We start from the raw sequence: 18088 nt of genomic DNA, 5'->3' as shown, positions 1-18088 counted from the left end.
TGCGGGTTTGCTATCATCCTTTCTTCCTTCTCAGATGCCGGCTGGTGACACACAGGACTCACACACCGGCGTGGTCCCTATCTCCCAGGCTCCAAGGTACATATTCTTATCAGTTCCTTTTAATAGTGCTGGAGACACCCCAGCCACATCCTGCTGCAAACAGCCACGGTTTGTAGGTCAGCGTCCTGCGGGGCCTTCCCCTGGAAGAGCTGTAGCTGCCGAGCTGCACGGCTGAGGTTAATGATTTTCCTGTGGGCACGGTGAGGCGATCTGCCCTTCTTATGCTCCTCTTCTCCGGGCTGACATCTCACCAGGCCTCATCCCTCAGTACTTTTCCTATTTCCCTCGTAACACTCATGTAGCCTGCGGCCTGTGTGTGAACCTTAAGGACTGGGCTGTCTTTTTATAAAGAGCTTCCTGGAAATATCTCAGCTCTGGGACCTTCTTTTTTCAGCTTAAAAGGAAAGAATTCTGGAAAGGTGCTGCATTTTTTTTGGGGGGGGGGTTGGTATTTTTTTCACTTGTCGAATTTAAATAATTTAAAGAACATATTTCTCATTATAGGGACAAGAATAGGATTACCTTGTCTGCAGCCATTTGCATACTACCTTTAAAAAAAAACCCTGCACGCCATCTGTGATATTCTTCTTTGATATTTCACATTAAATTGTCTCATGCCAACACTATTCTTTGCCAGAAAACAATATTTGCAAAATCTTGGGTTTGATGTACTAATTATACATTTTTTAAATATTACAATTAAAATGTAAAAGAAATATTTCCCTACCTATTATCTAAAATTATTTCCTGTACCACTAATGTTAGCCTCCCACTTTGGGAAATACACATGTAGGGTATAGTTTTTGGAAGAGATTTGCATGAAGAACTTCCTAGCAATAAATCTACTACTATTTCAACTTAACCAGAGATGAAGCATTTCTATGGTCTCCTTACAATAACTTTAGAGATGAATGGAATTAAACATATTCTAGAAAAATGTAAAATCTATCTCACTGCCTACAGGTCAAAACTTATATGAAATAGGAGAATTATAAGCATTACTAAATCCTACTTAAAAAAAAAAGCCACCTGAATTCTATCTTTAAAAGCTGGTCAGTTATCCTTTCGGTCTTAAATGATCCCATCTGAGCATTCCAGTCTGGGGAGAACCAGAAGACATTGTTGTCCAGTTGGTCCCATCAAAGAGGCTGAGCTGGACAACATAACAAACGCTATCCATCTTTCCAGCCCCCACCTCCAAAAGCAGGAATAAGCCCAGCTGTGATCTATAATAATTCCATTAACCCTGCAACGAAGCATTAAATTAAACTGCCTAGCACAGATTCTTCTTTTGCTACGAGGGAAAATGTACCTTGTAAAGCCTGAATTACATGCTAATAGATTTACTAACCGGCCACATGTTTACAGGAGAATACAAAGAAGTAAAATAACCAGGCAAATTGTGACATCTCCAGTGGGGGTGTTACAACAACAGACTTTCTCCCTGATAATATTTCCTCCAAAGAGTTTAGTTATAGAGCGTTTCAGCCTTAGAAAGAGCAGTTCTCCAGGGCCCCTGGGTGGCTCAGCTGCTCAAGTGTCTGTCTCTCAAGTCATGATTTCAGGGTTGCTGGATCGAGCCCTGTGTGGGGCTCTGTGAGGGGCGTGGAGCCTGCTTGAGATTCTCTCTCTCCCTTTCCCTCTGCCCCTCCCCACACTCCCTCTCTAAAAGATAAATAAATAAAAAAAGAGCAGTATTAAAAAAAAAAAGCAGTTCTTAAGCGGTTCACCTTTCTAGGGAATTCTCAAACCAATACTTTTAAACAAATTAATTACGAGAAGAAAGCTGACTTGAGCTGGCACGGTGGTGAAGAGCCTTTGTCATCTCTGGCATAAATCACCACCCTGGACACTGGGGGACTCTGAGAAGGGCATATTCAAGTTCATGGCAGAGCCTGGGCCAGATCCCAAGTTTCTGACAACTGATTCAGTGTTCAGACCAGCACAGCGTTCTCAGCCTTCCCAGAGAGAAGATGAAGATTTCTCTGGAGCAAATTCCATTCCTGGGGGGAACTTCAACATGCCCTAGTTCTCTTAAGCCAGAGACCCACAGACATCACTTAGCTCTTTGTAAAAAGTACATCCAGCTAAGAGAACAGCAAGAAGCTGGGTTTGTGCTGCAAATATGTGGTTTTCTGGCACCTGAGGATTAGCGCCCAAAAATGTATGGTGACTTCAAGCACACACATCTAAATTCCATGTTCTGTCTCATCAGCACACGTGGGGAGAGAGGTCAAGTATGCCAGCACAATCCTTCAACGGCCACATCAGTAAAGGGTATGAAATCTAGAAATACAGCACATCAGAGCAGGAAGGGATCTCGGAAATCATATAGTCCGAACCCCTTCTTTAATAGATCTGTTTGTGCCAGAGTAAGGATTACCAAATAGCCCTCTATACTGCAATGTTCTCTGAAGCTCTTTTCATCTCTGACGGTGGCTGCAACGAGGACCGGTCCGGTGCTATAATGTCAGCTCCTCAGCACATGGCGTATGGACTATATCCTTAAGCCTATTGCCAGGCCACAGGAGACCCACAGTGAAGCTTCCTCAGCCAAGGCCAGGAGCACTCCCTTGTGCACACAGGCCTTCTGTGCATACGAGGGACTGTGTCCCAAGCTACCATACCTAGAAAGCTGGCTAACAGAGGAAGTAAAGCAGATCCCTGGGGCCTGGGGCATCGACAAAGACGCAGTAGCAACCGTCAAAACAACCATCCAAACTCCCAAGCCTGAACTCCCTCTTTTCTCGCTGTCAGAAGCACCACCCTAACCAGAAGCAGGACTCGAGGACCCTCTAGCAGCGTTCTACTGGCTGCTGTGCCAGCTCCTGACCACAGAAACCACTTCAAAGCCTCCCAACCCCTGCGTGGGTCACAGCAGTGCCCGTCTGCTCTCCATATCACACCCTCACCTCTCAGGCCGCTCTGCAATGATCTCTGCACCTGGTCAGTCCCAAGTGGAGCAAACTTACCTGTCAGCATCACCAAGGCCCAGGGAGGTATTTCTTTGCAGGGTCTCCCGCACCACAGCCATCCCATCGGGGAGCCGGTTCAGGCGACGAGTGTAGAGGCCAAGTCCACCATCGGTCATGTACCTTCAACAGGAGCAGAGGATGATGCAAATATATGGTCAAGAGCAATTCCTGTACAGTCTTGCTGTTCACATCCAGAAGCCCTGCATGGCCATCCGGTGCTCGAAGGGAGAACAAACTGAGGCTTTCCTGAGGCTCTGTCATTCATCGCAGCCCAGGGATAACTCAGCTGTTGATTCAACCCAAAGGATCACCCCACTTGCTAGCAAAAATAGAACTTGGCTTAATTAACCCAAACTCACAGGAATCCATGAAGCAGAAGGGAACTAGTGAATAACATTAACCGTCAGATGTATTCATGACATTCGTTTTAATTTGGCAATTATACAAGCAGGTGTTTTACCTAAGTAACGGGAGTGGAACTGACAATCATTAGCAAATCATAGGGAAAAAAATATGACAGAACAGAGCAATGGAGAAAGTAGGCAAGCTTTTAAAAGAGGTGGAGGTTGCCTGGGTGGCTCAGACGGTTAAGCATCTGCCTTCGGCTCGGGTCATGATCTCCAGGTCCTGAGATCGAGTCCCATATGAGGCTCCCAGCTCAGCTGGAAGTCTGCTTCTCTGCCTCTTCCCCTGCTTGTGCTCTCTCTCTCTCAAATGAATAAATAAAATCTAAATAAATAAATAAAAGAGGTGGAAAGAAAAGACGGAGGACAGATGCGCCACCTTTGTTATCACGGGCAGGTTGCTCATCTGGGTCCTGGGTCTTTCATCTGAACTATGGGAATATCACAGTCTTCCCGCATCCCCAGGGCAGGCATGAGAATTAGCCAGATAAGGCATATGAAGGTGCTCTGCAATTTGCGTGAGACCACACACATGGAAGACATTAGTAGGGGTGTCATTATCTTGAAGTATCTACAATGGTGAATTTCACCTTTGATAGTGATGTCTTAAGAGAGTTGTCACAAAACTCTCCAACAACACTCAGACTAATTTACTCTTCTAGATTTCTTGGTGAGTCCACAAAGCTATCTTCCGATGGAGTCAGTGTTGTCAGGGGAGGTGGTACGCCTGGCGCTTCTTCTGTATCGATTGTCATCCGCTACCCAGACCAGTTCCTGAGAACACAGCCACCTCTGGTAGGAGGTAGTTCGGTACAAAGCAGCCTTACCTCATCTACCCTGCCTCCTTCCCAACATCCCATAAGGGAGACTGCTTGTGCGATCACCCCCACCTTCAGAGAGGACAGGAAGGCAAGACAAAAGTCCGGCAGAGCAAGAAACCAAACTTGGTCCCTTGAATTCCCACACGGGCCGCATGAGATGGACCTGCAAGGTGTCTAAAAATACAGGTGTCTCGCCTTTCAAGTGAAATGACATTTATTAAGAAGACCCATGAGTGGTGATTTTCCTGAAAAAGTCAGCTGAGCTACATCACGCAGAGAGTTTCACTGCATTTAGTATTTTAGCTTCGGAGTATATGAAGGAGATCCTGGGGGTGGTCAATTCTGCATTTTCTTCTACTTCAAGTTTGGGTCCTTTCTGGGGTATATTCTTAGGAAAATGGAATTACAGGCTGCTCTGGAGGTTGCCCATGACCAGTAATTTTGAGTTAGGGGCAGAGAAGACAGTTCTCACGGTGCATCTGGGGTGAGAAGAAGTTTCCATATGCATCAAGAGAATTCTCCCCTCGGGCAGCTTCTAGGACACCACGTCTAAATGGAACTTCTCTGATGTCCCCTCCCACCCCTCCTTTATGACATTAAGGATCGCAGGCAATGCAGCGCCAATGGGATGTAAAGTCTGTTGGAGTAGTCAAGCCAATTGCTGGTGGTTGTGCCAACAAAATGAGAACAGATTAGACTGAATTTTTCTCTCAACTGTGTCATTTGAAAAACAAAACAAAAACACTCTGCAACTATACAAAAAACCACGGCACTATACACTGTAAAAAGGGTGAATTTTATGAATGGTTTCTCAATAAAACAAAACCAGAAAAGATAGGGATTACAGCTATAGTTTAATAATTATTTGTATAATTACCTTTTAGTGCTTATCTCCCACATTGTACAGTAAGTTCCTTGAGGACAGGGATTATTCTTACTCCACTGACATTCATATCCCATGTGTCTAACCCATACTAAGAGCTCGTGACAAATTGTTTCTGTTGCATGAAGACCAAAGACACAGCCATAGGATGGGGTTTAGCAAAAACTTTTTGGGAGGACACCAATTACAGGTTTGCTTTCCTCTTTTTATTTTATTTTATTTTTTAAAGATTTTATGTTTTAAGTAATCGCTACACCCAACATGGGGAGGCTCAAACTCACAACGCCAAGATAAAGAGTCGTGTGCTTCACCAAATGAGCCAGCCAGGTGCCCTTTCCTCTTAAAAAAAAAAAATTCTTTTTTTCTTTTGAAAGTTTATAATTTTTTTTAGTAATCTCTACCCTCAGCGTGGGGCTCGAACTCACAACCCTGAGATCAAGAGTTGCATGTGCCACTGACTGAGCCAGCCAGGCGCCCCACGTTTTCCTTCTTCTTAAATGTCAGCAAACATGACATCTAAGATAGATGGAAAGGCAAAGTCTGAACTGCCGGTCTCCCCATCCATCTGTCCATCCCCCCACTCACCCATTCAGTGTGACCCAGGGTCCAGTGGTGGGTTCCATGTACACACTCCATTGCCAGCACGAGGAGAGATAAAACCCACCTACTTCAAAATGCAGTAACTTTGCCAGAGGCTAGATTTTCTAGATCAGATGTCCTTTCAAGGAGAATTCAGGGGAAGCGCTTCAAAACGCAGTCTGCTGCACCAGTAAGGGAGGCAGTGAATTTTGGTTTTAACAAAGCCCACCCAGCCATAGAGACGAAAACTTTTCAACCGCAGGGATCTTGTCAAAGGACAAACATACTCATTTCAGCATTCATTTCGCTGCTGGGCTTTTATTGCTGGTGAAACAACACACACAGTTGGGCAATTACAGGCACCCAGGCGTGTTGATGACCACCCCCCCCCACACACAGCCTTTGCGTTCTGCGGAGGCTGCGCGGGGCAGGGCCTCGAGAACGGTCCACAGACGATTGCTGAGACGCGCCGCAGCCCCCAACCCACTAACACCCAAGCACAGTGTTGTTCTGTCAAAAATGAAAACCCACAGCGGTGGGACTTGCCCTGGAGAGATGGGACTGGATGTGTCACCTTGGCCTATCAGCTGTGCCCGGAACTCTGATTTCGTTCAGGCCGAGAGGAGGGGAAAGGCAAAGATAAATCAGATCCTCTGCCTTCGCAGATGCACAGAGAACTAAAGAGCCAGGGAGTTGAATACAACTAATCTGTGACCCAGCGTTGCTGCAAATCTATTTCATTCACTGGGTATGACAGTGGTGGGGGAGGGGATTGGGGAGGGGAGGAGAGAAATGGTGAGGAAATGGGGAATTTCATCTTTTCCCAGACATTTGTAAAAACACATATCCAATAACTTTTTTAAAACTAACATTCTTTTTTTTTTTTTTTTAAGATTTTATTTATTTATTTGACAGAGAGGCAGCGAGAGAGGAAACACAAGCAGGGGGAGTGGGAGAGGGAGAAGCAGGCTTCCTGCCGAGCAGGGAGCCCAATGTGGGGCTCAATCCCGGGACCCTGGGATCACGCCCTGAGCCGAAGGCAGATGCTTAATGACTGAGCCACCCAGGCGCCCCTTTAAATAACTTTCTTAAAAATAAATTCTGTTTCATGTCCTCTCACTAGGAGACAGCACAGCATTGGAGACAATTGTCACTACGACCAGGCTCACCCTCATGAATCCAATGTAAAATATTTATTTCTGAATTATGACCCACTGATTCCAATAGTCTCATTTATAAAACGCTCCCTATGTGTTTTTAAATAACTCTTGAAATGAAAAATAAAATTCCGGTTTGACCCAGATTTGTGTAGGAAGTGGCTTCCGAACATATTAATATAGACCGCCTTCATCCAGTTACTCCCTTAGGAAAGCATGATTTACGGGTGAGGCAGTCACGGGAGCGGCCGTCTGAATCACCGGCCCTTGTCCGGGAGGGCTGAGAAGCCCTGTGCTCCGGACGCTGTGGTGGCGGCAGGGGAGCCCCGGCCATTCTCCACCTTTGGGAGTTTTAGCAAGGCTCACACTGGGTACAGATCAAAGGGCTGGTCTGAGGTCACAAGGAGAGGAAGCAGCAGATCCAGGGACTGGATCCTCCCGCACCAACACTGTGGGGTTCCTTCTCCTTGGGGAAATAAATAATTAGTGCTGGAACCTAATGATGTACCAGTAACATCCTAATGTTTGCTTCGTGGGGTCCTGACTAAGCCACCAAGCAACTCAACAATTTCCACATCAGCCTCTCGAGTTCAGCAGTGATGGGTGCAGACGCTCTGCCTCCACCTTCCACGGCTTCCCCGGAGGCCCCCGGATGGAGCCTGGGCTAACGAAACAAGGTGTGTGTGTGTGTGTGTGTGTGTGTGTGTGTGTGTACGGGGGGTGTTTTCTTTTCAAGGCTGGGTCACCCTGGGCTGGCCCACGAGCATAAGAGTTAGCAATAGGGCTCTCTTGTCAGAAAGACCTGGGTTCAAATGTCTCCTCTGCCCCTTGCCGGCTGGGGGACCTTGGGTTCATCATTATTAATAAGAGCTAATGGTTATGGAGGCTACCTGGGTACTGTGCAAAGTGCTTCCCATAAGCCATGACACTGTAACCTTCAAGGCTCTCATCAAGTGTATTATCTGTTTTTCAGACGAGGACAATGAGATTGTGGTTAGGATTGCAGTGCAGGTAGGTGGGTTCAAACCCCAGCTTGTGTCACACGTTTTGGTGTAATTCCTTTGAGCTCCATTTCCTCAGCAACAAGATGAGCGAAACTACAGATTAACCTCACTGGGCTGCGGAGGGTTAAAGGCCCCGCTGGATACAAAGCCCAGTGCCTGGTGCGTGGGGAGCACTTCAAATGTATTAGCTGCTGTGACTACCAACAGCCGTGATTGCCCATATCACAGAGCAGTGACGGTAACATCCCCTTCTCACTTTTTAATCGCACAACTGGTAGGTACCAGGCTCTGTACTAGGCTGGGGTACAGAGGTGAAAAGACCTAGTCCTGCCCTGGTGAAGCTCAAAATCTACAGGAGACTCTGACATTGAGCAGATAATTCCGCTACGACAGGAAGAGCGGTATTACAGAAGGCTGGAGGACAGGCTCAGAGCACACGGCGGGAGGAGTCACAGGGGAGCTATGAAAGCTGGCCTTTGAAGGGTGCACAGGAGTTTGCCAGCCACAGGAGGAGGATCTGTCTAGGCACATGGGCATCACGTACAAAAGCAGAGAGAAATGGAGAGGATGGGAGGTAGATCACTGGGCTGGAGCATCGGGAACAGACGGGAGCCAGGCGGCACGGGGACTGGGGCTCAATCGGGGAGCCAGGTAGGTTGAGACCTCTGACCTTGAGCCAAGGAAGCTATGAAGGTACTAAGCAAACGACTAACAGGCTCTGGCTTCTTCGTCTTCTTCTTCTTCTTTTTTTTTTAAGATTTTATTTATTTGACAGAGAGAGACACAACGAGAGAGGGAACACAAGCAGAGGGAGAGGGAGAAGCAGGCTTTCCCGCTGAGCAGGGAGCCCAACGCGGGGCTCCATCCCAGGACCCTGGGATCATGACCTGAGCCGAAGGCAGACACTCAATGACTGAGCCACCCAGGCGCCCCGAGGCTCTGGCTTCTGTGTCAAAGAGAACACTGACTTTTCAAAACTTCTATCCTTCAATACTCCAGTTTGGGTGAGCATTTTCTCATCAAAAATTCCTTCTACAGACTTTTCAAAAGGCACCACTTGTCTGAATCCTGTCTGTGTCGTCTCAGACCTTTGGGGGAATGACCAGACTTGGAGGGTAGACTCACCGTCCCTCAGGCCAGGAGAGATCTGTGAACACCATATGGCTATTCTGAGGAAACTTCTAGACAAAATAGGTGCATTCTATGGAACTGGCACTAGCTACGAGAAAACTTTGGAGTCGAATAGGACCTGTTAGAACAAATGCACTAGATTTCGAATCCAACGTTTAGTCAATAGATCTCTTCTGAAAACGTAATCAGACAACAATGCGAACAAGTAAAACTGGGTCTGTGAATCACGTTCAGAAGGAGGGGAACGTGGCTCCTCGTTCCCTGAGTTCACTGTTCAGCATGGCCTGCATGAGTAACACAAACGGACTTCCACTAACTGCAAAAGAAATCACCTTCTGTCAGGGACTGGGGACGGGAAGGGGAAGAAATACAGACCAACCTGATCAGGGTCAGTGCATTTCTAATAGAGCACGGCACGAAGAGACAAAACAACAGAAACACTCAGATGCAAGACATGAAAGTAATACAAATCGGGGGGAAAAAAAAATCAAGCCTAGCTGAGTATCTTTTCTTCAAAGATGTGTCAACCTATCTATATGCTTTGGATACACTTCTGGTTTAAACATGAAGGTAGCAAAGAAAATGGAATACAAGAAAAAAATATATATATACACACGTACATGTACAATTGCTTGCCAATAGCAATACAACTATATGGGCATATATGTCAACACACACTTTGTTGCATACGGTTAAAGGAAAATGCTGTGGGCTGATGAAAGTCCCTGCAGATGAGCATCTCCCCAAGTGTCCAGGACCCCAACAACATATGCTTTCCCAGCACCCCTCTGCCCCCCCAGCAATGCTGCACAGCACGTACTCTCTAGGTTTATTAGCATGTAAATTGAGTTTCTGGACCAACCTGTACAAGGATGCCTTTAGTTTAGGGCCTCTTAGAAGTCAGATGAATAAACTTCACTCTGGGTCACAGAAGGACAAACGGACAAGCCAGTCTAACAAAGCTGCTACAGCCTTTTAAAGAAAGCTGATCTCTAGACAGAAAAGAAACTGTTTCATTTGGCTTAAGGGAACAGGAGAACGCATTTGCAATGCAAAAATAGGATGGGGGAGGTGGGTTTAATTTTTCAGGGCTAATTTTAAAACTGTAGTACTAAAATTTAAGCAAAGACTTAAGGATCTACTAAGAAACATTTGGAAACCACTCTGTGTTGTCCTCAAAGTTCTTAGGCACTAAAGCCGAGGCAAATGTGGCATATTTCACGTAGCCACGGCCACCCTACTCCCACCCTCCACCCCAAATGACAACTACAGAGACACATCACTGAGTGATTCTAATACCCTCCTCATGGAATAGCTTTAATATATTGTTTTATTTTTAAAAGATATACCCAATAGGGGGCTCGAACTTACAACCCTGAGATCAAGAGCCGCACGCTCTGCTGACTGAGCCGGCCAGGTGCCTCTATCTTTAATATTTTAAAATCAAATTAAGATGAGCTCTAATCAAAGCACATGGTGCAGCCTCTTCTCTATTACGGGTCACCTCAAACTGCCACACAAGGAAACAAAGCCAACAGCTGCCTTTGGAGAAAGTCTATGGTTTGCATGCCTTTCTCCGTTAGGGTTCCGGTAACGACAGGACTTCAGCTCTAAGTCATCTGGACTGGACAACACAAGTAATCCAGAAGCATTTCTTTGGCTTTCATGGCTTTTGAGGAACTCCTCCAATGACTCTGCTGGCAAAGGCAGAGGGGAGATGTGGACCCAGAGAATCCAAGCCGTTTCTTACCTTTCTTTCACCAAGATGGTATAGCCGTCGTTTTCTCATCTCCGGCAAAATCTTCCCTTATTCCCTCAAGCCTGAAGCAGCCACCTGAGGCCGGTACCATGAGTCACCCCCGCTCAGAGCACAGAACACAGCCATGAGCCGCCAGCTGGGGATCCCCACAGCTCAAGGGACACTAGCCCCTGCCCTGGCTTGTCTGCATTTCACTTCCGTCGCACCGAGTCCTGGCTGTAAGGCGAGCCAGATGACAGGGCAGACCCGGCTGATCCTGATTCTCTGATCCTCGGTGCGGCAGGAAGTCAAGCCTGCTGCAGAAGTGAACCGGGCTCCGGAGCCTGGAGTCTGCTCTCGCAGCCTAGCCACCAGAGCACGCCCCTCTGGGGAGCCCTACGAACACGTTGCTAAGCTAGTCCGACAGGAGCTCAGCTTCAGCAGGCCATGGGGACACAGGCAGGAGCAGGAAAAGGCAGGCCTGAGTAGAGGAGGAGACAAAGGGTCCCAGGGGTCCCCTTGAAGCCTCACCAGGGGAAATGGGCACCACTGCCTTTATTTCCTAAAGCTGCGTGCTGCAAAGCTTCTGGAAGAGAACAGAAGGCACAGTGGGGAGGTTCTTACAACAAAACACAACATGCACCTTGAGACCCTACCTGCCGCTCATACTAGGGGCCACGGACCAGCAGCTTCCCTATCACCTGGCAACCTTTTAGAATCACAGTCTCCCAGACCTTCTGAATCAGACTCTCCCAGATTCAGTAAGACCCCCAGGTGGTTCTAATGCACATTACAGAGCGGGAGGCACTGGTCTCGGGCAGCAGTCTCCGCAGCGAGGAACATAAGACGACCCGTGGGAGCAAACACTAAGGCGCTTCTATTTGTATGTATTTCTTATCATGTGCCTATCGATTCCTATGTTGTGTGCAGGTTTTGCACTGTATGCAATATTTCAGTAATGCGGCACATGTATTTTAAAAACAAAGTGTCTAATGTAGGAACGAGCTCTTTTTTTACACAATCAAGAACAAGTTCGAGAGCACTAGCTAAAGCAGAAATTCCTAAATCTTACATTATGCACCCCATCTCCCATATGTGTGAAATGTGCACCCAGTCGAGTCAGGTCAAAGCCCCCTGCCAGGCCTCATATGAGCAGTTCTTCCGAATTAGGGCAGAAGGGAATCCTGGCTGAATCAGTCCCTTTAGCAGATTCTGCAAGTTTCCACATAGCAAGACTTCTGCTTGTGTTTGCTATCAGCTGACTCAGCGGTGGCACGTGGCATGGCTGTAACTCACACGTCACCCTGACTTTCAGCATACGGGCTCGATCTCACCACTGCTGTGGGCTTGAGGTTGCTCTGCCCAAACTCCTAGCAGGAGTGATTGATCAAGTGGGAAAATTCCTGCAGGGTGAGGAAACATGCTGCCAAGATCCTTGTGTCTTCTGCAAAATGCAGTGTGAATATTCACAGGTTCAACAAAATTCCATCTAGCGCGAATTTCCAGAGTATTTTGGTTTAGCTTACCTAGGATGCTGACATATATAAGCTCCACAAGCACTTTAAGGCAAAAAAAATCCCTAATTTGCTAATAAAATAGATTGGATCGCACAGAGAGCCAGGGATTATAACAGTGGGTTTGTCACCCCTCTTTAAATAAATACACCTATGTAAAATTTTCGCTACAATCCCTAACGATGCTTGTTTAAAATGGGAGTTGGCAGGGCATCTTTCTGAAGAGAGGCTGCACGCTTTGGAAATCTGACAGTCCCCTGTGTCTGGAGTCTGGCCTGGCCTGAATTATCTTTATTGTGGTTCAACTGTCAGTATGGGATTGTAGCAAGGATTTCTAGCACTAGCGGGAAGCTTTTTGTCCACCTACTGAAAGATGAAACGCACTCTCACACACAGGAGACGGTCCTCTAGACAAAGCCCCTTTAAGCTCTTTCTTGGAACGAAACAGATGGTGAGAGGAGACCGACTTATATCCAGGAATTCTCCAACCTTAAAATACAGCTGAATCATCTGGGGACGCTAAGACAATGCAGATTCCAAGGCCCCAGCTTCACAGAGGCAGGATGTCATTTGTGGGACCCAAACCTTACATTTTTAAATAGACTTTTAAAAATTTTTTTAGATTTATTTTTAAAGATTTTATTTATTTATTTGACAGAGATAGAGACAGCCAGCGAGAGAGGGAACACAGCAGGGGGAGTGGGAGAGGAAGAAGCAGGCTCATAGCGGAGGAGCCTGATGTGGGGCTCGATCCCATAACGCCGGGATCACGCCCTGAGCTGAAGGCAGACGCTTAACCACTGTGCCACCCAGACGCCCCATAGACTTTTTTTTTAAAGAGCATTTTGCGGTTTACAGAGAACTTGCACAGAAAGAGTTCCCACAAACCCGTTCTCCTCTGCCACCACTGTCCCTATTATTAACACTTTACATTAGTGTGGTCCACTTGTTACAACTGATGCATGAATACTGATATATTATTATTAACCACACTCCAGAGTTCATGTTAGCGTCCTCTCTGTGTCGTATAGCTCTATAGGCTTTGACAAACAAATATCATGCATCCTCTGTTTTGGTATCATACAGAATAGTGTTACTGCCCCCAAATGCCCCATGGTCCCCCTATTCATCGCTTCCCCCAACCTGCATTTTTTTTAATAATAATTTTTTTATTATGTTATGTTAGTCACCATACAGTACATCCTTAGTTTTTGATGTAGTGTTCCATGATTCATCGTTTGCGTATAACACCCAGTGCTCCATGCAATACGTGCCCTCCTTACTACCCATCACCCGGCCAGTGATTGGGATAGGCCAACCTGCATTTTTAACAGATATGTTAGTAATTCTCCTGCAGGTAGTCAGGGTCAGCCTATGGGAAATGCTGCCTTAAATCTTGAGGCTTAGATAGGGGAACTGTGAGCAAGATGGGCCTCAGTTTCCCTAAGAGTTAAAGAGTCACCGCAATGTGACTACAGTATAATTGTAATTTAAATTTCAAATCCTCCTAATAACTAGTCTTGACTCTCAATATTAAGGGGACAGCGTCCATGTTAACAGTACCTGATCCCTGGTGGCCGCTCCAGCTCAGATCAAAGCTTGGTTAAGAGTTTTTAGAACTCCAAGCCTCCACTAAAGTACCAGTGAACTCATGGCCTTGGACTTACAGGCCTGCAGACCTGAGAACTGCGTACCTGTGGAAGGCCGGGCTGGGAGGGGGGACGAGGACGGCGCCAGGCACGCCGAATACAGAGATTCACGGGCAGTATGCCCTGGGCTCAGTGGCGGTGCCACAACTCCGTGCCCCGACTCTGGAAAAGCCCTCCTGCTTTGCCTAAAGAATCCTTCCTCCCAGGCATGCCTGCAAATCCTCTGGACGCTGCTACATCTTATCATTCTTGTGATTTCTTTTTTTCTTTTTTAAAGATTTATTTATTTGGAAGAAAGAGCGCGTGTGTGCGCTCGAGCGGGGGAGGGGCAGAGGGAGAGAATCTCAAGCAGACTCCCAGGTGAACACGGAGCCCGACATGGGGCTCGATCTCATGACCCTGAGATCACGACCTGAGCCGAAATCAAGAGTCTGACACTTTACCGACTGAGCCACCCAGGCACCCCATCATTCTTGCGATTTCTGATATGACTCCCCAACCCCGAAGTGCTCTACGACACAAGTTCACTTTTCACATTAGGTCAGAGGAATTTTGTTGGCATTCGGGGTTGTTTGATCCCTTGTGAAGATGACTAGAATCTCAGGGTGGAATCAGACTTCCAGTGTCTCTTTCTCTTCTGGTTCCACGAGACAGCCCCAGGTCATAACCACAGTCATTACCAGACCAGGAGAGGCCAGCTGGCGCTTTGGTTCAGGTCCGTGCAAGTTTTGCCCTGTCTTATCCAGACCGCAGCAGAAAGCAATGTCAAGGTGCCCTGAGAATAGGCGGAGGAAGAACGTAACTGACTTGTCAGTGGGAGACAGAACCCTTCTGCAGATGGAGGCATGAATGAAGCAGGCCTCGGGAAGGCACCCAACGCCCGCCAACAGCCTGGCTTCTGGCAGCACCCCGGGGGCCACAGGAAGTACTGCACTCGAGTCCTATGCAGACTGCTGCCCTAGAGCTGGCTCCCGTTTCCAGGTGTCATGTGTAAGACACATTTATGCGGCCCCACTGTGAGGCAGGCAATGGCCTGGCTGCGAGGGAGAGGAGATCAGACGTAGTCCCTGGTCCTGAGGGGCTGAGTGCAGACATGCAGATCAGCAAAGGCCAGAGCAGCGAGAGGGCCCACAAAGGCTTCTTAGGGCAAGAACTATGCAAGGATGACAAGGGGTGTGCCCGGCAGCCTGGAGTAGGGGCAAGGAAATTAGACTGTTCATACAGTATACATGTGCGAATGCAAAGGATCGAAAAATGTACAACGAATCTGTTGTGTGGCCCTAGAGGCTGAAGTTTTACCAGGTAACATTTCCATTAAAAAAATCATTATTCTGGGGGCACCTGGGTGGCTCAGTCGGTTCAGCATCTGACTATTGATTTTGGCTCAGGTCATGATCTCAGGGTTGTGAGATCAAGGCCCATGTTGGGCTCTACACTGAGTGTGGAGCTGGCTTCAGATTTTCCCTCTCCCTCTGCCCCTCCCCCTCTTCCCTACCCGCCCCCCAAAAAAGAAATCGTTATTCTGGGCACTCATTCTAGATGGGATTCCAATTCAAATGTATTCCAATTCAAAGAAACAGATCCTCAGGGCCTCTGGCCTTCAAGGGTAGGGATTAAGCCAAAACTGGGTGACCGCAGGATGCTCAAATTACCTGCCACTAAATCCAGCAAGACCGGGAGACACAACAGCTGACACACAGACGCCTGGCCCTGTTCACTTTTCCCGGTGCTCGTGGGCACTGGGTCACCTTCAGACGTTGCACCCAGGCAGCCGGGAATGCTGCTCTCTGCGGGAGCGGGCCCGTCTCGGGGGCAGGCAGGAGTTGGAAAGTCCATATCTCATGTTACAGATTTACCATTTGACACAAACAAATAAAAACACCCACTGTCACTGTTTTTTGTAATCTATTCTATAAAGTTTGACAAAATCCTGATTGGGAGGTGCCTGAGTGGCTGAGTCGGTCAAGCATCTGACTCTCAGTTTCGGCTCAGGTCATGATCTCAGGATTGTGAAATCGAGCTCCATGTGCTCCAGCTTCTCACCCACCAAGTTCAATAAAGGTAAGGTCATTGTTGCTGTTATTATTATTTTAGGACCAGTATTTTTGCTTCGATATCCCTAGTCCCTAGAACTGTGCCCAGAACTCTTGAGATGGGCACCTAAAAATGTTTTTGGTGGACTGAATGAAAGAACAAACAACTACCAAGAATGTGATTGCTTTTATGTGTAATGTGTTAAGCATTTGGGGAATAGAAAGGAAAATAAAACATCCTTGCATCTGTTTAGAGATAAGCCAGACACTATTAATAGTGGGCTATGGAACGCTAAAGGCGCCAAGGAGGACTCCCGGGAAGATGGGGGTCTTCCAGGCAGAGGTGGCGAGGAAGAAAATGCACGGAGGGAGGAGTCACAGGTCCCATCCAAGGGACAGCAGGGCTTGAGCAGAGCCCCCCATGGAGGGAACACTGTCAGGGCCACACTGGGTGGCGTCTCGGATCCCAGCTGACTGCAGTCTCGTCGCCTATGGCTAAATTCCCCACCGTCCATGATTTTTAAAAAGGGAGTAAAAAACAAAACCAGTAGAGCAGGGAGTTCAGTGTGAAAGGCAAAACCGTGTTTCCCCCTAGAATTTTGACATGTATGGGCCTGGATGGTGCCACAGGCATGCACGTTCACAGGAGGGACAGGTGCAGCACACACTGTCGACAAGCAAGACTCCCCGTGTAGGGAGGTGGCTGCCAGAGCCCTGCAGTTCATGCGGCCGTGCCACGCCTGAAGCCAAGTGGCCAATGGGCAAGTCTGCAGACAGAGAGCAGCCCGGGGTGGGGTGAACTGGGGGTGGAAGGGGCACCCCACCAGCAGCTGAAGCACTCCGGCGGGAAGGGCAGGCTAAGAGGGAGCCGAAATACAGGCCAGCGACCTCCAGAGTAGGAATTGAGCAGAAGCTGTTGGCTGCAGGATGGTCAGGTTACCTTCTGTCCCTGCGGTAGGAACCGCGGGAGGAAGAGCTGCCCGCTGCCATGAAGACAAAAGAACGGGGCCTAGACTTCTTCTCACTCTTCAACTAGTTTCGAGGTTGCCACTTTCACAAGAACGGGACCCGGATCAGCTGAAGCAGTTCCTCCAATGCGCAGGGGCAAAGCCCGATTCCCTAGACCCTGCCGCCTAGCTAGAGGGAGCGTATCCAGCATTATAACATTCGTTCGCTTTCAAAACCTACCATTTCCTTAGACCAACTACAGATAGCAACATTCACTAACACCTCGGCCGGGGTGCACATGGGGGCTTACTGTGATTCTCAATAGCCACAGTCCAGTCCACCTCCAAACCCCCACATCATCCAGATCAGAGCCTGGGGCAGGCGAAGGGGGCTTGCACGATCTTTGTGTTTATTAGAAGGGGATGTGGGGGAGAAAATGTGCAGAAGAAACAACTTCGGTACTACGACCCCGAGGCTGGCGTGTGGAAACCTGGCTCGCCGAAGAGACCTCTTCCCCCGCAAGCCAAGGCCCAGCTGTTCTCCATCTGTAACAGACCCTCAGTTTCACCTATGGGAACCTGGGCACCCTGGGTCTTACTCCTGGAAGAACTCTGAAAGGTCTTCCCTTGCAGCTTCTCACCTCATGCCCGAATCCCTTCTCCACCACGTGGACACAGTTTTCCACATCCTGTTTGATTATTCGCAGAACAGGAGGCTCGTGCCTTTGCAAAAGGGCCCACCCGTTCTTTTGCAGGTCTCATTTCCAGCATATTTTTTTTCGAACACGGATGAATGGTCACCTTGAAATAAGCCCAACTTCCACCTACAGTTCGAGTTTGGACCTCTGGAACCTACTGCTTTTCTAAGTATTTCCCATGCCAAGAATATCTCGTTTCTACAAACATTTCTATTATGTTTTGGGTTTTGAACCCTCAGCTTTCCTGGTTACTCTTCCCTAAACAAACCTCTGCCTGATTCGGAACCCCTTAAAACCGGCCACCGAGAACAAAGCCCCCACTGTCTACTAGCGGCTACTCTGTTGTTTCCCACATAACTATTCTATTAATCCAGTCGAAGGTTAGGATTATACAGAGCTCTCTAACACCTAGAAAAATCTTGGGGGTCTCAGAGCCTAAAGCCCAGCAGGTGGCAGCACCAAAGGGAAGAGGTTTGGATCTCAAAGGCGGAGTGC

General features: G+C 47.8%; 1 protein-coding gene across 2 annotated transcripts in view; it reads right to left on the bottom strand.

The window, feature by feature from the left end:
- NAV2 (neuron navigator 2) overlaps positions 1-18088 on the bottom strand; it is a 383478-nt gene that overhangs the window by 116576 nt on the left and 248814 nt on the right. For both annotated transcript variants that reach the window (XM_040638895.1, XM_040638894.1), the window contains exon 11: positions 3033-3155. In XM_040638895.1, coding sequence (XP_040494829.1) covers positions 3033-3155 — 123 coding nt within the window. The remainder of the gene's footprint in view (positions 1-3032; positions 3156-18088) is intronic.

This window comes from Ursus maritimus, unplaced genomic scaffold (assembly GCF_017311325.1).
Source record: "Ursus maritimus isolate PB19 unplaced genomic scaffold, ASM1731132v1 scaffold_23, whole genome shotgun sequence".
In the NCBI taxonomy this organism is placed as follows: Eukaryota; Metazoa; Chordata; class Mammalia; order Carnivora; family Ursidae; genus Ursus; species Ursus maritimus.
Note: the sequence above shows the minus strand (reverse complement) of the source record. Positions and strands in the feature narration are given on the sequence as shown.